Source organism: Zalophus californianus, chromosome 5, assembly GCF_009762305.2.
Source record: "Zalophus californianus isolate mZalCal1 chromosome 5, mZalCal1.pri.v2, whole genome shotgun sequence".
NCBI lineage: Eukaryota > Metazoa > Chordata > Mammalia > Carnivora > Otariidae > Zalophus > Zalophus californianus.
In genome coordinates, this window is record NC_045599.1 from 4,962,857 (window position 1) to 4,982,154 (window position 19,298).

The window sequence follows — 19,298 nt, forward strand, 5'->3', positions numbered from 1 at the left end:
GCCCTAGAATGTTCAACTTAAAGGAGGGAAGGGAGCCCCCAGGAGCCAGGTGAATGCCTGCCTCAAGTCTGGGTTTCCTTGCTGCGAACCTCAGAGGCGCACTGGGTTTCGGGGAGATCCCCCGGGGAGGGGTGTGTGTGCGCAGAATATCGGCGGACTGCGCTGGAGGACGCCACTGAGGAACTCTGGTGGTCGGAGAGGCGGGGACAGTTCTGGGGGCGGGGGTCTGGGGGTGGCTCACCTTCCTTCCCCAGCAGGAAGGAGTAGAAGCACAGGTGGTTGACGGTCAGGTAGAGCCAGCCCTGGCGGGGCACGCGGCCCTTCCAGAAGCTGCAGGAATAGTAGTTGACCAGCTTCTCCCCCTCGGGCATTCCAAACTGCTTCCGCATCTTCAGCTCGGCCTCCTTGAATTTCCCAGGGTCCTCATCTCCCTGGGGCTGCAGGTTCTTGTTCTCTTCTGCGATGATGCCCTGCACGGGGATGAAGGGCCTGATTTCTGGAAGGCCTGGGGGTGGGGTGGGCGCGCAGGGCGCTGCGATCCTGGACTCCTGGACACTGGCCCCAGGGACACAAGCTGGCGAGGCTGAAGCACATGGTCAGACAGATGCCAGGCAGGTTCCCTCAACTCCTGAGCTAATAATACTTCAAGCATGGCTGTCTGGAAGTAGGGACTTTTAAAATAAACATTTATTTCCATGTAAAATTTCTGGAAACCCCACAGAGTAGAGCAGTGTATTCAGGAAGCAGGGAGTCTCCCTCTTGCCCACTGTAGCCACTCTGCTGGTTTCCTTCAGAGGTACAGGCGCTGATGTGTCTTTGAGCAAACATGTGGTTTTCTCTTTCCCTCTTTCTTTCCCCAAATGGCATCCAGCTGTGGCAATGTTCTGTAAAGTGCTTTTCTCATGACGAGGATGTTCTGTATTTATTTGACTTTCTCCCCTCTCCCTCAATATACCAGGGGCTCTTGCTTCTTGACCCCACCCACAGACCAGCTGCAGGCCCCTCCCAGCTCAGGGCTGGCAGACAACAGCTCTAGACCCCTCCCAGCTCAGGGACTCCAGACCAGCTGCAGGCCCCTCCCAGCAGGGGCCCCAAACTAGCTCTAGGCCCCTCCCAGCCCAGTGCCCCCCAGCCCAGCTCTAGACCCCTCCCAGCTCAGAGCCCCCTAGACCAGCTCTAGACTCCTCCCAGCTCAGGGCCCCCTAGACCAGCTCTAGACCCCTCCCAGCTCAGGGCCCCCAGACCAGCTACAGGCCTCTCCCAGCTCAGGGCCCACAGACCAGCTCTAGACCCCTTCCAGCTCAGGGCCCCCAGACCAGCTCTAGGCTCCTCCTAGCCCAGTGCCCCCCAGGCCAGCTCTAGACCCCTCCCGGCTCAGGGCCCCCTAGACCAGCTACAGGCCTCTCCCGGCTCAGGGCCCCCAGACCAGCTACAGGCCTGTCCCGGCTCAGGGCCCCCTAGACCAGCTCTAGACCCCTCCCAGCTCAGGGCCCCCAGACCAGCTATAGGCCTCTCCCAGCTCAGGGCCCGCAGACCAGCTCTAGACCCCTCCCAGCTCAGGGCCCCCTAGACCAGCTCTAGACCCCTCCCAGCTCAGGGCCCCCAGACCAGCTACAGGCCTCTCCCAGCTCAGGGCCCGCAGACCAGCTCTAGACCCCTCCCGGCTCAGGGTCCCCCAGACCAGCTATAGGCCCCTCCCAGCTCAGGGTCCCCTAGACCAGCTCTAGACTCCTTTCAGCTCAGGGCCCCCAGACCAGCTACAGGCCTCTCCTGGCTCAGGGCCCCCAGACCAGCTCTAGACCCCTCCCAGCTCAGGGTCCCCCAGACCTGCTGCAGGCCCCTCCCAGCTCAGGGCATGTCCATGCTGTGTTCTGCTGGCATCTTTACTGGGCTCAGGATGCCCAGAGACATCACCCTGGCCACAGAGCTAGCCCAAAACCTCTTGGGTTAAAAGAGGTTCTTAGCACCCTTGGCTCAAAACATACACACAGATTTTCCAGGAGGATGATTCCTTGATAAACTAAGGTTAACTCAAGGCCAGTGTTTGGGGCCTGGCCATCCAGGGGCACGAGGACAGCCAGGAGCCTGGGTGAGGACCAGAGGTAGGGTGTGCTCTGATGCTGTAGGTGTGGCATCCACATCTCCTGTCTCTCAAGGTGCCCCTGGTGCCTCGCGAATGTTCCTGTAGGAACCAGCTCTCCATCCTCATTACTGAGGAAGCACCTGCCTCATTACTAAGGACCCGCCTTTGTCTTCTGCTGCCCTCAGTCCCGCCCACAGGGAGGCTGGGGAAGCAGCCCCACCAGTGCAGTGTGGGTGGGCCATCACCCGCGCCCTGCCCCACCAGTCACCCTCCTGGGTCTCAGCTGGAAGCCCCCTCTTCCCCGCTCCCTGCAGTGGGGAGACCCCCAAGCAGCGAGTAGAGGGGGTGACCTCTTCTGCTCTGCCTTTCCCTCTGCACTCTCCTGGGGCCCCTCTTCCCAATGTCTTGTCCTTTAGGAGTGTGTGGCAGGAGGAACTGTCCCTACCAGTGGGAATGAGCTGGCCTGGCTCACAGGGTTGGGATTCGGTTTGCTGGCTGATAGAACGGGACTGTAAAAATCACTGGACAGATTTTAAATGATTGAGTCCATAGTTTCAGGCATATTCAGGTTTCTTATTTCTTCCCGAGTCCCAGTTTCAGTCATATTACGTGGTAGGCCAAATAAGAGTCCCCCAAAGATGTCCACATCCCAAACCCTAGAGCCTGGGCACAGGTTACCTTGTGTGGCAAAAGGGACTCTGCAGATGTGATAAAGTATGGATTCTGACCCAGGGAGAGGGTCCTGGATTATTCCGGTGAGCCCAATATGTCATCACAAGGGGCCTTGTGAAGAGGAGATGAGAGGGTCAGAGCCGTGAAGGGAACGAGAGAACAGCAGTGGGGAGAGAGGGGGCGTGATCTGAAGACGCCACGCGGCCAGCATCGCAGGTGCAGGAAGGGGCCCAGAATCGAGGAAGACCAGCGGCCCCTAAAAGCCGGAACCGGCGAGGAAATGGGCCTCCGGAAGGAGCACAGCCTGCCCGCACCTGGCGTTCAGCCTGCGAGACCCGCTGCAGACTGCTGACTTCCAGAACTCCCAGATAACGGACCTGTGGTGAGGCCACGAAGTTTATGGGAACTTGTTGCAGCAATGATGGAAGCGAAAGCATCCTATCAGGAGAAAAGTGTCCGCGCTGTCTAAACTCTTCAATTTACTGGTTCAAAGCTATTCATGGCAACTCTCTCTCTTTTCTAAAACTCTGCTTTTTTATAGGTGCTCCTCCCAGTTCCTTCCCAACACTGCTCATCTGAGGCCACCTGCTTTGGTCCTGGGTCCCTTCTGCCACAGGTTTGTTTGTATCTTAGGCTGTTCCCTGGACCCGCTGCATTGTTCCTGCATTGTTCTCTAACAAGAGTCCCTTGACTATTTCCTTCTGGTTTCCTCATTTCTGGGCTTAGACAGGCTAACTTACTGAACTCGACGATAATTCTTCTCGTGGAGCCAGAAAGGCAATCGAGTCCTGCTCAGAGCCTCAAAGCCCACAGGGAGGAGCCAAGGAACTCTCAGCGCCGTCTGCCCACATCTAGAAAGTTCTGGAATAACAAAGTCACGGGGGCCTGCCCAAAGCAACCCTGAACGGCTAAACTTGGACCCAATAAGAGTCCTCTGAGAAACTTAATCTAAGGCAAAAATCACTGGAAAGAAGATGATGTGCATGCGCATGCGCTCAGGTAGATGCTCATTACAGCACCAATTAGCCCCTGAAGAGGAAAAGCCGAAGCATCTCTGTGCTATGGGTTTTGACACACGGCTCCAGTTTTCAGAGCTGTAACACACCCCACGAAGTGTACCGCGTGTGACTTCGCAAGTCCCCTGAGCCTGATGTGCTCGTTGCAGGACTCAGTAGGAAGTGCTCGGTCAATGCCAGGCTAGCAAGTGGCACAGCTCTCATTTTGCAGAACAAACCGTGGCTGCTTCCCCTCCCACCCTTGGCCTGTTTCTGCTGACGGTGCTGCAGGGAGCATCCTGGGACCTACGTGTCACTCTGCACGTGTGCCTACGCCATATGACCAAACGCCAGAGAAGGGAAGTGCTGTGTCAGGGGGCACACGCAGTTGTAAGTCGTGTAGGTTTCCTAAATGAAACGTGCCTCCGGCTGGCCTAGCCCTTCCAGCATTTTCCTGTTATGTGAGCCAAGGGACTGGCTGTCAGCGGTGTGCGCCCGCCTATTCGCTCTGAGGCCCTTTGCAGGGCATGGGAAGCCGGGGCTCCACGTGGTCTGAGCCCGGCGCTGGCCCAGAGAGGTGGGGTCCTGCCTGGCAATGAGTTCCATCAAACACCCCTTTCAAGAGCAGGAGGATGGGAGTGCATGCTTGCCTTCCCCCTCTGTTAAAGGGAGATGTTTGCCGAGTGAATGAGATGACACAGGCCAACACTACCCGCCCCAGTGGGGCGTGGGAACCGGAAGTAGAAGGTGGACCTTACGTGGATCTTGCCCTTGACGAAGGTGGTGATGTCCTCCTCATTGTCAAAGATGGACAGCGTCTGGAGTAAGTTACTTTCCAGCCATTCCCAGTGCTTGGTGATCTCTTTGCGGGAAGAACCTGGAGGGAGGGGGGTTTGGTGGAGTAAAGAAGAGGAAAATCGTTATAATCACCAGGCCTTAAACCTAAGTTCAGGGGCTAACATAGATGACCTAATTTGCTCTACCCAAGAGACTACAATCTTCGTGCAGAAGGTAAGGCCTGTACCTCCACTAACACCGAGACTGACCACCACTTTCCTCTATGCCCTTCCAGAAGCAGTCTATAGATCTGCGGGTTTGCCTGGTTGTCACGATTTTCCTTTGGGATAAAGGATTTCATGTGGTCTCTGATATACAGGGGACTAACCAGACACAGTCAGACTTGGTGTAAGTGACTGCAGTCCTCTGGAGGATCCCTTTCTGCAGGACTCCAGGCCCCTGGCCGGCTGGTCTCCTGCTGGGCATGCCAGAGGCTCTCACCCCTCTCTCTGAAACCAGATGCAGCTACCCAGGCCTTTGCCTGCAGGCCCCTCCTCCCCATCCCTGCTCACATCCCAGCCCTGACCCTGCCTCCTCTGGGAACCCCTGCCTGACCCTGTCAGCTTCTGGCTGGCCCCCAGTGTCTGCCCCGCCTTCGAGGTGGTCCCTGGGCTCCTCAGGGAGGGACCCTGCAGGGCACAGCAAGTCCAGTGGTAAAGGAAACACTTAGAGAAGGCAGTTCACCACTACTCCCTAGGGCGGGGCGGCTGTTTTCTCGCACCCCCCCCCGCCCCCCCGCCAGGAACTGGGAAAAGGGTCTCCAGGGAGGAGAAGCAAAGGGATAAGGGAACCTCTGCCTGGCCTGCTCCCCCTGCCTCTCTGGGGTTTTGCTTGTGCCTGGCAGGGGCTTTGCACTCAAGAACTGCTTTCTGAACGAATGAACACAAGAAGAAGGGGGAAGGCTCTGCCTCCTTCCAGCTGACACAGGGTGGGACAGTTTACGGACTGAGAGTGCCCAGAAGGCCCAGCTGATCCCCTGTGACCTATGCCTGCACACTGGGCATGGAGGGAGCCCGAGCGAAGACACAGACCAACACGGCTGTGGACTGCAGACATTTTTGCTGGGGTGCCTGATTCTCTGGCACCCCGTCCTTCCCTGCCTGGCTACACTCTTCCACCGGCTGGAGACTCCAACCTTTGGCCGTCCTGGCCAGGCCGAGTTGGTTCCCACCACCTCCTCCGTCCCCGGCACCAGCTTGTTGCTCTGGCACATGTCACAGCCCAGCTGGGTGGCCTTGGTGAGGGTTGACTGTTTCTTTACCCTTACCCAAGGAGCTCCCCGCTCTAACAGTCAATTCTGAGTCAGGGCCCTCCCCCTCCCCCGTGGGCCAGCATGAGGCTGCCTCTGTGAGGGCGAGTAAACCCAGGATCATACAACTTACAGCGAGCCATAACACACAATCAAAAGGACCCCTGCAGGTCCCTTCAAGCCTCCATTAATGACCTTCCCCCCACTTTTCTTTCGGCTTCTCATGTGGCCTCTTTTCCCTGGTGTACAGAGACCAAGGTCTAGCTGGTAGGAGAAGGGATTTTTCTCTTTCTCTCCTTTCTGCCGAGAACCCACTTTTGAATTTGGAAGTTAAATCTGCAAGTGAGGCAACTCCTGGCAACCTCAAACAGAAGAAATCTTGTCCACGCTATCTGTGCGGATCTGTGTGCTTTGATTATAAATATTTACATGTGTGCGTTTAAAAGAATTATAAGTTAGGGACGCCTCGGTGGTTCAGTTGTTAAGCGTCTGCCTTCGACTCAGGTCATGATCCCAGGGTCCTGGGATCGAGCCCCGCATCGGGCTCCCTACTTGGCGGGAAGCCTGCTTCTCCCTCTCCCACTCCCCCTGCTTGTGTTCCCTCTCTTGCTGTGTCTCTGTCAAATAAATAAATAAAATCTAAAAAAAAAGAATTATAAGTTAGAAGTAACTCAGTCTTCACTTAGCACTAAGTAAACACAAACTGTGCCATCTTTGTGTGGGGTTTAGGAACTAAAAAGAATGTAATAGCTAATTATTATGAAGTGCTATTTCTGCTTTCAGACCTTTTTGTGGAGTTTCTTATTTACTTCTTACAGAATCGTGGAGACAGTACCATTATTTTCATTTCACAGGAGGAAACTGAGGCACAAAGAGGTTAAGTAAGCGGCCCAGTGTCACAGAGCCGGGAAGTAACCAAACCACGATCCTAACCCAGGCTGCCTACCCTCGCCCTCCGGGAGCTGCCGGTCTAGTGGGAGAGCCAGTGAGCCTGCAGTGTATAAGGTGCTGGTAAATACAGGGCGAGTCTCAAGGAGCAAGAAGGAAAGGTGGCTGTCTGGGTCTGGGGAATCTGATTTTCCATAGGAGCCGACACCTGGGCGGGGTCTCAACAGAGTGGTAGGTTAGGTGGCTGGGGGGCGGGTGGGGGGCACACCAGGCACACAGATCAGTACAGGGGTGGCTGGGGACTTTGGGTCCTGTGTCTGGTCTGGCTACAGGCCAGGTGTGAGCTGAGGGGAGGACAGGAACGGAGGGGGGCTGACCCAGAAAGGCCTTCAGGGGCAGGCTAAGGAGTCGGGATGCATTGGGCAGGTGTCGGCATGACCACGTCTGGTTTGGCAGAGCTGAAGGGGAGGGGCACGCCCAGCAGAGGTCAGGGCAGGGCTGGGAGGTCCGGCAGGAGCTGCTGGCAGAAGCTGGAGCAGCTCTGAGCGGAGCGTGTGGCCTGAGGCTAAGGACTAAGGTTCCCCAGCAGCGGGCCGGGCTCCTCCCCAGCTCCTCCCCAGCATCAGGCCTGGCTGCCACCAGCGTGGCCACCCTCCTCCCTCCCCTCACTGCCACTCCTGCCTCCTCCCCATCTGCTCCCTGAGAAAGAACATCGCTGAGATAAGAAAATCTCGAGGGCCCATTTTAGAGTCACGTGTCTCGCTCTAGCCCAGGCACATACCAACCTCCCTGCACCCCAGCCCACGGAAGCCCCTCTCTCCCACACGCTCTGGAACCAGGAGGGCCGGGGTCCTACCATGCCCCACTCAGCCTTGGGCACACCCAGACTTAGAAGCCTCTATGGATTCATACACAGGGGAAGGGGCACCTCCGTTCAAGCCCCCTGGGAGGAAACGGACTTCTAAAGCCAGGGTCCCAGCTGTGGACGCTCTCATCACCTTTCTCAGGCCTCCTAACCCCCTCTCAGCCACCGCTTCCTCATCTTCAAAATAGAAAAAAGCAAACCCCAAAGTTCCACCTTCTGGAGTTCTTGGGAGGTTTGTGTAAGTGCCTGGCTGGCAGGAAGCGCTATCTGAGTGTATCCGTGAATGTGTCCAAGTGACCTCAGCCAGGCTGGTGCCCACTGACAGGGACCTCCTCCCAGACTCTGGGAGGGTTGCGTGTGTCTCCTCCCGGGAGGACGGCCATGGCTGACTGTCATTTTTGGCGGCAGTTATGTTCTACCATGTCTCCTGGAACATGGAACAGGCCAAGACTGACTCCAGGGGAGCTCCGGGGAGGGCTCCGCTGCTGTAAACATCTTCATCAGTTCATCAGTGCAGGACTGTTTCACGAAGCTTTCTGTTTAAAGGCCCCTTATTTCATGTATGTTAATACCCTAACATCACACTCAAGGCCAACACTGACCGGAACTCAGGCCTGAACGGAGCTCCTCGAACACACGTACTCTCTCCACGAGGCACATCACCACGTCTGTGCTGAGGAACACAGCCGGCCCCTCAGCACCCCACTTGGGGCCACTTGCAACAGCAAAATCATCAACCAAACCCACAAAAATGCCCAAAGTGTGGGCCCATAGACCGCAGAAAGGACCCTCGTTTACAGTTTGACAGCCACCAGAAGGAGGCAGAAGGACGCCTTGTCCCTCTTTGGCTGGGAACCTGAGTGTCGGGCGGCTCAGAATTTTCACTGCATGTGTCCATGACTGTCCACAGATAATCCCCATGGCGTCCAGGGCACCCGTGAACATCTGAGCTGTCTTCCTAAGTGAGATGCTTGCCTGGGCCGTGTGGGCTGAAGGAAAGGCAGCATCGGGTTCTCCAGAGACAACATCCAGCCCAGGAATGCAGGCTGTGTCCCCTCCCTCCTGGGGGTGTCCCCCCCCCCCCCGCTTGTCCAGGGCAGGCCATGCCTGGCACCTACCACATGCCACTGTCCAGTAGACCTGCGAGTCCTGGGTCTGGTGCAGGATTCGGTAAGGGGCCACGCGGGCACTGGAGTCCAACACCACGTCCAGGGTGCCCACGAGAAGACCTGGGGGCAGGGCAGAGAGAGGAGGGTGAGGGAGGGCCACGCTCACAGCTGAGCCCTGGAGGCCCCCAGAATGGTAGCACCATCCTCGATGCCCTGGCCCAGACGGAGACACGTCTGGTATCCCCCTCGTCCACCAAGTGACTTCTTTTTCCTCAAAGCCCTATCGAAAAATCCCCTCCCACTTCCTGGCAGCTTCTGCTCATTCCCCAGACTCACAAACACTTGTAGGCAGGGGCTGATGCAGGTTTTAGGAGGCCTTGTTTGTAAACTTAAACAATTCTGGGAGGCCCTCTTTAGAAAAAACAAAATTAGGTTGTCTTCTGTTTTTCATTTATTTTTAATTTTTTTCAAAAAATTTTTTTCAAATTCTCAAAAATGAGAAAGTACAACCGTCACAAATTAAAAACAAAAACAATACCACAAGTATCACAAAATCCAGACAAATAGTACAATGTGTTTTATTAACTGCCAGACACATCTCTTAAGGTATATTTTCCCCTGACATTTTTGGCCATGTACTCTGCCGGCTTTTTAAAAAAAGACAATGATTTTGTAAGATCACTTTCCATTATCAACAACAGGAAGATAATATAGTCTTTCCTCTACCAAGTAATCACAAATTTTTATTCTGGGAAGTGTTAAGGAAGTTCCTTGTGGCTTCAGAAGTCATGACCGAAGAGGACACGGCAATTTTTAGAACTGTCCAATTTGGGAAAACACTCATCCAGTTTTTTCCATCTCTGAAGCATTTTAGGGCATTTCAAATTTTCCTTCTCATCACATATAGCCTTTGTCGATGACACCATTTCCCCGACAAATCAGAGGAAATGTCTGCCCTTTACCCGTGTCTAATTCTCTCCTCTTCATTAAGTGAATCATCAAGCTACCTAATAATCTGTTCACTGTTCCTATTTGGGAATTTATGTTTTCCTTTTTAATGAAGTGCTGCTTTTGGTATGCTCTGGAAATAGCCTGTTACCATTTTCCTGTTGATGTCAGAATAACTTCTACTGATTGTATTAACTTGACTATAACACTTCTGTTTCATATTCCATTTTAAACTATTTTTTCCCCTCCCCGATCTTGAACAAATAAAATTGCTGATTACAAAAGAAGGTACCCATCACATACACCCAAGTTAGGAGTCTGTAATCTCTCACTTGTTTTATTGAAATGTTCTAAAATGTCTCTAAATTGCAGTTAAAGTGGCACATATTCAAGCTTTATCAGCATTTAGAATAAACTTTTTTTCATAGTTCCTGTTGGGGTTTCTCTTCTGGTCTTGGAAACTTTATTTTAATGCTTATTCTGTTGGCATATCCATGTTTCGAGACCTGAAAGCTTTTCCGCGGGCAGACCATCTCATCACACTCAGACTCTTCCTTCTTCTTCTTCTTTTTTTTTTAAGATTTTATTATTTGACAGAGAGAGAGCATAAGCAGGGGGAGCAACAGAGGAAGAAGAAGCAGACTCCCCGCTGAGCAAGGAGCCCGACGTGGGGCTTGATTCCAGGACCCTGGGATCATGACCTGAACCCAAGGCAGACACTTAACCGACTTGAGCCACCCAGGAGCCCCTTATACTCAAGACTCTTCAAGGAAAGATCCAGGCTGTCATCTGTTTTTAAAAGCCAGCCTGAACAAAACCACATCACTAACTAACTGTTCCTCCCTTGGGGAGACAGGGTTCAGGAGGCCATGATGCCTACGATGGCACAGGGAAGGCCAGGCAGAGGCCATGGCAGGACTCACCAAACCTAGCTGGAATAGGGAGCTGAGGAGTGGTTGCTGGGGTGGGGGTTGGTGGGCTCTGTCCTGGGGGACACAGAGAGATGCAGGAGGTGGAAAGGCTCTTCTGTGCACAGGAAGGTGGAGCACAGAGGGTCCCAGCCACCCTCTGAGGTGATCTTCAGAAGCACAGAGCACAGAACGAGCCGCTGGAAGCGCACTGGCCAGATTGGACACGCTGGTACGCTGGTGTAACAGAAGGTTCTGGGCACCGTGCCTCACCTTCCTGCACTGGCTTGCAGTAGCTTCTGGGGCTGACCATCATTCAGACTCTCCAGAGGGGCTGCTGTCTAACCTCTGCCAAACAGCTGGTCCAGCACTGGCTCCTGGGATTCCTGAGGCTGTTGGGAGGCAGCCCGGGGCACTGAAGGGAACACAGTTTTCTTAGGAAAGGGACAGTGTCTTCCACATCAGGAGGTGTGGCCCAGGAGAGGGTGACAGAGGACGTCTGTGGGAAACTTCTGCTGCATCTGGCAGGACTATCTTCGCTGCTAATGTTTCAAATCAGGATGCTTCACAGAAATTGCTGTTGGTAACTTGGAAGATCTGTCAAGGTTGGGCCCACCGTCTTGTTTGGCCACAATGGGCCACCGGAAGCCAGACACTGGTCCAGCCCCGAGCCTGCGCCAGCTGGGCAGGCTCGGGCCTGGCCGCACAGGCTTGGAGCAGGTGGGACCTCGGACCACACCTGCAGAGGGACTGCCCAGGGGCCTTCCCCTGGACCCCAGATACCACACGACTCCAGGAAGTGCCTGTCCACCAACATTGGTGCTGCCCAGGAGGACAAGGGGCACCTTGGCTGGCTCACCAGAACAGCCTGCACTGGTAATTAGGCACAGCCTCCGTCTGCAGCTCCAAGGCACCAAGAAGCAGGAAAGGTGGGCGAGGAGAGACCGGAGGGATAGGGGCTGAGGCCAGCAGCAGCTCGGGGCACCTGTGATCTCGCTAAAAGGGCAATTGGGGGGCGGGGGAAGGAAAGAGGCAAAAGAAAACGTGTGCTTGTGTCACTTGGTCCCCGGAGGCACTCGGGGAAACTGAGGCAGAGGACGAGGACCAGGTGTCGCCGACTTTCAGCTGTGACTCCCACTCCAGGAGGCTGCTCGCGCCTGGGCTCAGCCCCGGGAAGCTCACGGGCACCGCGTCTGGGCAAGGGCCGCTGCCAGCTTTCCCCGGGCCGCCCTGGGTCGGCCGAAGTCACCCACCAGCCTCCTAACGCCAGCGCCTTCGCCTTGCCCGGGTCCTGGGCCCGCGCTCCCGGCGCGCCCGCCCCCCGCCCCCGCCTCCCCGCTCCCCCACCCCCGGCCCCCTCCTCGCCTCCCCGACCCCGCGGCCCCCGGGCCCGGCCCGGCCCCCCGCCGCCGGCGCGCCCTCCCCCCCGGCCCGCGGCCGCGTCCACAGGCCCGGCCTCCGCGCGCCTCTCACCCGTGAGGCCGCCGCCCTTGCCGTGGCCGCGGCGCCGCTGCAGCACGAAGAAGGGGTTGGCCCGCTCCGTCACCCACAGCGCGTTGGCCACCAGCACCTCCTCCGGGCCCAGCCACATCGTCGGGCTGCTCGCCTCGGGCCGAGGCCGGCCAGGCGGAAGCACCGCCGCCGACGCCGCCGCCGCCGCCGCCGCCGCCGCCGCCGCGCCGGAGCCGAGCGGGAGCCGAGCGGGAGGGGCGGGGCGGGGCGGGGCGGGCCGAGCGGGCGGCGCCCCCTGGCGGGCGCGCGGACCAGCACACGCCGGCTCCGGGCCCGCTGGGAGCGCGCAGCTCCCGGGCGCCGCCCGCCCCGCCCGCCCGGCCTCCGTCACTGGCCCGCCGCCGGGCTCGGCCGTGTCCACCTCCTTCCCGCCCAGGCCCCGGCGCTGCAGACCTATCTAGGAGCGACGGGCCAGACCCGGGGACACGGGCCTCTGGCCAGAATGGCCGAGTGCCCAGGCCAGAGGAACTGGTCGTGCGGAGAGCCGGGCCCCTGGCGTTCTGTGAAAATGTTTTGTGGGGGAGGGAGGAAATGTAAAAAAAAAAAGAAAGAAAAATAGCGTTTGCAAAACACACTTTCGGCGGATTGTGCTGGGCACCCCAGGGCGTGTTAACTTGGCAAAGGGCGGCTGGAGAGGGCTAGAGACGATTGTCGATTGTCGTCATTCTCAGAATTCGGACACATGGGCCTGAGGCTAGGAGAACCTCCGGGAGCCCCGAATCTGGCAGGATCCTCAGAAATCCGTGCAGTCCACACACCTGACAGATGGGGACACTGGGGCTTGGTGGTCTAGGGTTCGGGGACAGGGCTGGCCCTGGGACATTGGGGTTTTCTGTATAGGCATGGGCAGCAGCCAGCTGGGCAGGGGATGGGATGGGGGTCCCTGCTCTCCCAGAGCTGGTCTGTAGGGGTTGACCCCTCACAGTTCAAACACTGACCCTTATGAGGGGAAGGGGGAGCTGTGATCTACCTCTGGGGCAGTTCGGAATGTCCAGGGCCTGTTGGGTGGCAGGATCATGCTGCTGGCCTGAGCCTGCCAAGACCCCGCAGGAGGGCAGAGGGAAGGGAGCACTTTGGGATCATCCCGGGAGGCTTAAGCTGGTTGCCAGTTGGGTTTCTGTCACTGGCATTTAAGAATCCAATATGATAGATGATAGATGTAAAGTAGGCAATTTTCATGGTTGACAGCCAGAGTGATCAAAAGTCTTCTGAAATCTTGTTTGAGACTGAATCAAGATGCTGAGGCCGTTTTTCTCTAAGACCTTGGAAGCTGAAACTGATCATGTGCTCTCTGGGGAGTAAGCTACCCTCAGCAATCTGGAGTACTTGTTAACACCCTGGGAGGTGGTAAAGGGTTATTTTGTTCCTTCTCAAGCTTGAGCATGTATCAGAATCACCAGCAAGGCTTGTTAAAACACACTTTGCTGGGCCCCACCTCAGAGGGTTTGCATTTCTAACAAGTTCCTAGGTGATGTTGATGCTGCTGAGGTGGAGACCACCTTTTGATAACTTTGCTTTACAGGAAGGAAAAGAACAAACATTAAGTGGGCACTTAGGCTGTGCTAAGCCTACTTCATTTTTCCCCTTCTTCTAAGATGTAATTCATGTTCCATAAAAGTCATCCTTTTAAAGTGCACAATTCAGTATTAGTATATTCACATAGTTGTTGCAATTATTACCACTAATTCCAGAACATTTCCATCACTCCAAAAGAAACCTCTTACCCATTAGCAATCACTCCCATTCCCCACTGCCTCCGCCTCCGTCAACCACTAATCTATTTCTGTCCCTCTGGATTTGCCCATTCAGGACATTTTGTATAAATGAAATCATACGCACTGTGTGGCCTTTGTGTCTGGCTTCTTCCACTTACTGAAATGTGTTCAAGGTTCATGTTGTAGCAGGTATCAATCCTTCATTCTTTTTTATGGCTGAGTAATATTCCATTGTAGAAATATGCCCTATTCCACGCAGGGCTTGAACTCACGACCCTGAGTTCAAGACCTGAGTTGAGATCAAGAGTCAGATGCTTAACCAACTGAGCCACCCAGGCGCCCCTATGTTTAACTTTTTGAGAAACCATCAAACTGTTCTCCAAAGCAGCTGTACCATTTCACATTCCCACCATTGATGTGTGAGGGCTGCAGTTTCTCGTATCTCCACATTTGTTATTGTCTGTCTTTTTTATCAAAGCCACTTTAGTGGGTATGAAGCAGTATCTCATGTGGTTTGGATCTGCCTTTCCCTAACGACTTATGATGTTGGGTATCTTTCCACCTGCTTGATGGTCAATTGCATATTTCAATGGAGAAATGCCTATTCGTATGCTTTGCCCATTTTTCGATCAGGGTGTCTTTTTTATTGTTGAATTATAAGAGTTATTTATATATTGGGTTTTTTTTTTAAAGATTTTCCTCATTTATTTGAGAGAGAGCATAAGCGGGGTAAGGAGCAGAGGGAGAAGCAGACTCGAGCGGGGGTGAGGGACAGAGAGAGAGAGGGGAGAAGCAGACTCCCCACCAAGCAGGGAGCCCAACACGGGGCCTGATCCTGAGACTCCGGGATCATGACCTGAGCTGAAGGCAGGCGCCCAACTGACTGAGCCAGCCAGGTGCCCCATATATATTCTAAACACTAGACTGTTACTAGCCAAACGATATTAAGCCTCCTTCTTATATTCTTTAAAATCTAATCTCCACGTGTTAACCCTATGAGGTATTTTATGAGCCTTACGCGAGAGACGGTACAACTGAAATCCAGACAGAAGAAATTATTTGCCGAGTTCATACTAGTAAGTGGCAGAGGTGGTACTGATGTCCAGACCCTTTTGGGTACTAACTCTTTTCTACACATGTTGGCATTTGCTGCCTTTGTCCTGACATCCATTTCTTCCTGTGCAGCATCACGATTTTGTTGAGGAAACTACACCTTTAGAACTCTCAGCTCCTGGGCACCTGGGTGGCTCAGTTGGTTAAGCGACTGCCTTTGGCTCAGGTCATGATCCTGGAGTCCCGGGATCGAGTCCCACATCGGGCTTCCTGCTCAGCAGGGAGTCTGCTTCTCCCTCTGACCCTCTTCCCTCTCGTGCTTTCTATCTCTCATTCTCTCTCTCTCAAATAAATAAATAAAATCTTAAAAAAAAAAAAAAAAGAACTCTCAGCTCCTGTCTTTCAGGGGAAGCCACATTCACTCCATGGCTGCAGAAGTGAAGCCCATGCTGGCCTCAGCCATTGGCACACACCATCTCTGTGACCACAGTGGCTGGTTCAGCGAGATGGCCACGGGCCTCCAACCAAGCCGGTCAGGCTGAGAGAGGTGCCCATTCTGGTCTGGGTTACCTCCTGGGGAAGGAGACCAGCTCCCGTGCTGATGGGGCTACCGCCACCCTGAGCCTGTGCCTGGAGCTTCCCCGGAGGAAGCAGAGCTAGGATGTGGGACCTGGTGTCCGTGTTTGAGGGCCAACCCATGCCACAATGATGCAAGCATAGCCCCTGGAATTTTAGCTTTCGGGAGCCACTAAGTTCCCCTTTTGTGCTCAAGCCAGTTTGGGTTGGGGTTTCTGTCACATCAACCAAGGGGGCCCTCACGGATACAGATTACCACGTGGCCAAAGGAGCTTTTTCAATAGGTTTTTATTGGAATGGTTATATTAGCAAATCCCACACATACAGGTATACACTATCGGCATATAGGTATATACCATACCATTTCACTACTTAATTATACTTACATTAACCATGTGGACCTGGGCATTGTGCTGCCCAGGACATTTCAAAGGACTAATAAGATCTGATTGCCAAGAACTCAGCTCACATTCTACTCGCAGGTATCTGTGTTCTAGACAAGGTAACTCCCCCCTACAGTGAGCCCCCAAACTAAGCAAATGATCAATTTTGCTTTTTTGGCTATTTGATGTGTGTTCTTTCTGGCATGAACTATCCATTGGTGAATTAAAATTCAAGTGCATAGTTTCCCTTTCATCCCTCAAAGTGGAAGGGAAGTCATTTGCCACATTTAAGTATATCCCAAGCCTCCCCCACCCCCAAATTACCTGTACTATAGTTAGAAAAATAGTTTTGTATGCCATCCTCTGAGATGTTGTGCATAGTTAGCAGGAACCCAGAATGAGAGGAGCTCTGTGAATGACCCAAATGTGAAAGGGGTAACTTGAATATTTTAGATGAGTATAAAAGCTACTGAGGGTCAAAAACAATTGTGACATGCGTAGCCTACGGTTTGGACCAACCGACTCCTTCTCTTGTTTAGGAACAGGACTGTTCTAGTAGGTGAGGGCCGTTCTCGTACCCCAAATAGCATTTCCTAGCTTGGAGTCTTTTTCCTGTTTCTGTGATCACACATTCTGACCCGAAGCACCAGCCAAGGGCGCCCGTCCGCCAGCTAAGGGGGGGTGGGGGGAATGAAGGACACAGCGCCCTCTCCAGGAAGACATGTGTCATTTTAGGTAGGGCACCCAGTAAAGACGCTGCCACCCTGACTCTGGCCACAGCTAGTGACTTGGTCCACACAGCATGCTGGTACTCAGTAGGCAGCTAACCTGCTTAGGAACAGCATACATGAGTGAAGGCAAAGAAAAGGCCCGGGTGTTAGAGTCTACCTATCCCCCACCCCCACCTTTTGTTTTTATAAACATCTCTGCTCAGTACCTACCAGTCACTAGTATAGTCTTTTAATATCACTCAGCGTGAATATCCTTGGATTTATTTTATTTTATTATTATTATTTTTAAAGATTTTATTTATTTGAGAGAGAGAATGAGATAGAGCATGAGAGGGGGTAAGGTCAGAGGGAGAAAAAGACTCCCTGCTGAGCAGGGAGCCCGATGCGGGACTCGATCCCGGGACTCCAGGACCATGACCTGAGCCAAAGGCAGTCGCTCAACCAACTGAGCCACCCAGGCGCCCCAATACCCTTGGATTTAATTGTGGATGAAGGATAAGTCTGAAAACAAATTTGAATTCACTTGGCATTGGGTTAAATTTGTAAAAATATAGCTCAGAACAATCATCTGTAGCTTTCGACAGTTGCCAGTAGCTCTAAAGAGAGCTGGGGAGAGAGGGTGACAGTCTGCTGAGGGGGTAGGTTGCTGATGAAGGCCAGCCGGGCTTGCCAGATGACCGACTGACATGACATGTGTCTTCCCTGCACACGTGCCCACCCAAGTGGGCAACAGTGGACTGGTGGGAAATGAGCCTGGTTTCAGGCCAGCACTCCACTGGGCGGGGCGGGGGGGAGGGACTTTGAGGCTGTGTCCCAGGGGATTAAGGATCCACTGCAGCTGAGAAGAGGGTGCTAGTGACATCCTCCAGCTCTCGGCTTCTCCACCCAAGGACAACGCGTGTGGTTTATAAAGGTGCTTACCCTGATTTTGATGACCACCCTTGGCTTGTGCACCGGGGCTCTGGCAGCTGCCTCTCGGCCCCCAGCAATGCTCCCCAGGCCTGCTGGAACAGAGAAAGTCATTCCTTTCAGGATGCCAAGCCAGGTCAGTGCCACCTCAAATCTCTGTCTTTTGTGGTATATGCACGTAGAAAATTCAAAGGGAGGGACTACGAAAGCCCAAGAGGGAGGTCTGTGTGATTCCAGTAGCACTGAATCCTTCTGGAAGTTTAAGACTCAAATTTGCATGAAATTCAAAGTTTAAAAAAAAATTTTTTTTTTTTGTTTGTCTTAAAGTGTCTTCCTTCTTCCCCAAGTCAGAGTGAAGAAAACAACAAATGGCTTGAGCTAGAGTGAACGGCAAGAGGGAAAACTCTGATAAGTCCCAGGTCATGGACTGGGAGTCCCCACAGGGTTTCATTAGATCATGAGAGTCAAGTCTGGAGAGAGACATGTCGTCCTTTGAGCAGCCGAACCCCCTGGCATCCCTTCCCCTCCACAGTCACTGGAGGCCGGTGGGATGCCGCTGTGGGGAACGCAGGTGACTGCTTGCATCCCACACCAGCTAGCGGCCCACCAGATTCTCTTCTTCAAGGTTCAGTTGGTTGGGATCTTTCAGGACACCCCTAAGAAAGACGCACACTCCCTGACTCAACCGGCAAGAGGGGCCCCATGGCCACAAGGGGGCTGGGAGCCCCAGAGTGGGGAGGAGGGGCTCAGCCTCTGGGGGAGAAAACTTTCTCCTTCTGCTGTGCCAGGCTCTTCCTGCTGTTTTGCTGGACAGTAAGAAAAGCAGAAAAGCACAGGTCCACGCACCCAACACAGGCACCTTCCCTCTGGATCTTTCTTTCCATATTTCCTCTGATGTTATGATACTGAAAACATGTAAGTTTTCCAGTCCTGGTGAAATATCCGTGGATGTTATGTGAACTTATACACTCATTTTAACCTCTTCCCAGTGGGCTTTGGAATGATTTACCGACGAGGCCACAAGAAAGGGCACAACTGCCCTTAGGGAGGACGCTTCTTTTAAGCTGCTGGTGTCACAACGACCGTCCTGTGGTAATGATCTCTCATTCGGGTGTGGAGTCGGGAGTGAACGCACAGTTGAATCATTCCAAATTCCGCTTCTGGGAGTGAGTGAGGGTCAGCCCCCTGCCTCTGGCACTGCGTTCAGGTGAACGCCTCCTTTCTTAAAGAGGGAAGTGGCACTCAGTGGTTTTTCTAAATTGGTTCCCTGTCAGGAGCTCCTTCTGCTCATACCTTAAATGTCAGTGTCCCCAGGGCTTTTTCCCAAGCTTGGCTCTCATGGCATCGGGCAGTGGTAGCCCCACTCTGGCCCCACTCTGGCCTCCTCCATCATCGGAAATTAAGGGAACATCAGGCCCAGCTGGACACCCCTCTGGGGGATTCTAACTCCTGTGAGCGTGTGTGTGTGTGTGTGTGTGTGTGTGTGTGTGTGTGTGTGTGTGTGTGTGTGTGTGTGTGTGTGTGTGTGTGTGTGTGTGTGACAGAGGGGGAAGGGGGAAGCAGAGAGGGGAGAAGGGGGAGACAGGGAGGAAGGGGGAAGGAGGGAGAAGGTTTGGGGCATCTCAGGGACTGGGATTCCATGGGTCCTACTTTGGTAGGTCCAGGTGACAAGTTCATTTAAAATACAGCTTCCCAGGGATTCCGATGCCGAGGGGCCCCACCCTGACCCTCCCTTTCCCCACCAAACCTCTGCCTGAGACCCAGAGCTGCATCTCCAGGCCTCCCTCTAGAGGCCCTGCCAGCCTGAGATGGAAAGTGTCCCCACAGGGGCTCTCTCTGGGTCCCCAGGCTTGCGGGGGTGTCTC

General features: G+C 54.1%; 1 protein-coding gene across 2 annotated transcripts in view; it reads right to left on the bottom strand.

Annotated features, from left to right (window-relative positions):
• The window catches only part of TBC1D9B (TBC1 domain family member 9B), a 42,198-nt gene extending 29,964 nt beyond the window's left edge, over nt 1-12,234 (bottom strand). For both annotated transcript variants that reach the window (XM_027605554.2, XM_027605553.2), the window contains exons 1-4: nt 12,028-12,234; nt 8,708-8,818; nt 4,509-4,627; nt 242-470 (exon numbers count right to left, since the gene is read on the bottom strand). In XM_027605554.2, the coding sequence (XP_027461355.1) occupies nt 242-470; nt 4,509-4,627; nt 8,708-8,818; nt 12,028-12,145 (577 nt within the window). In that variant the 5' untranslated portion in view covers nt 12,146-12,234. The remainder of the gene's footprint in view (nt 1-241; nt 471-4,508; nt 4,628-8,707; nt 8,819-12,027) is intronic.
• Nucleotides 12,235-19,298: the final 7,064 nt, after the last annotated feature.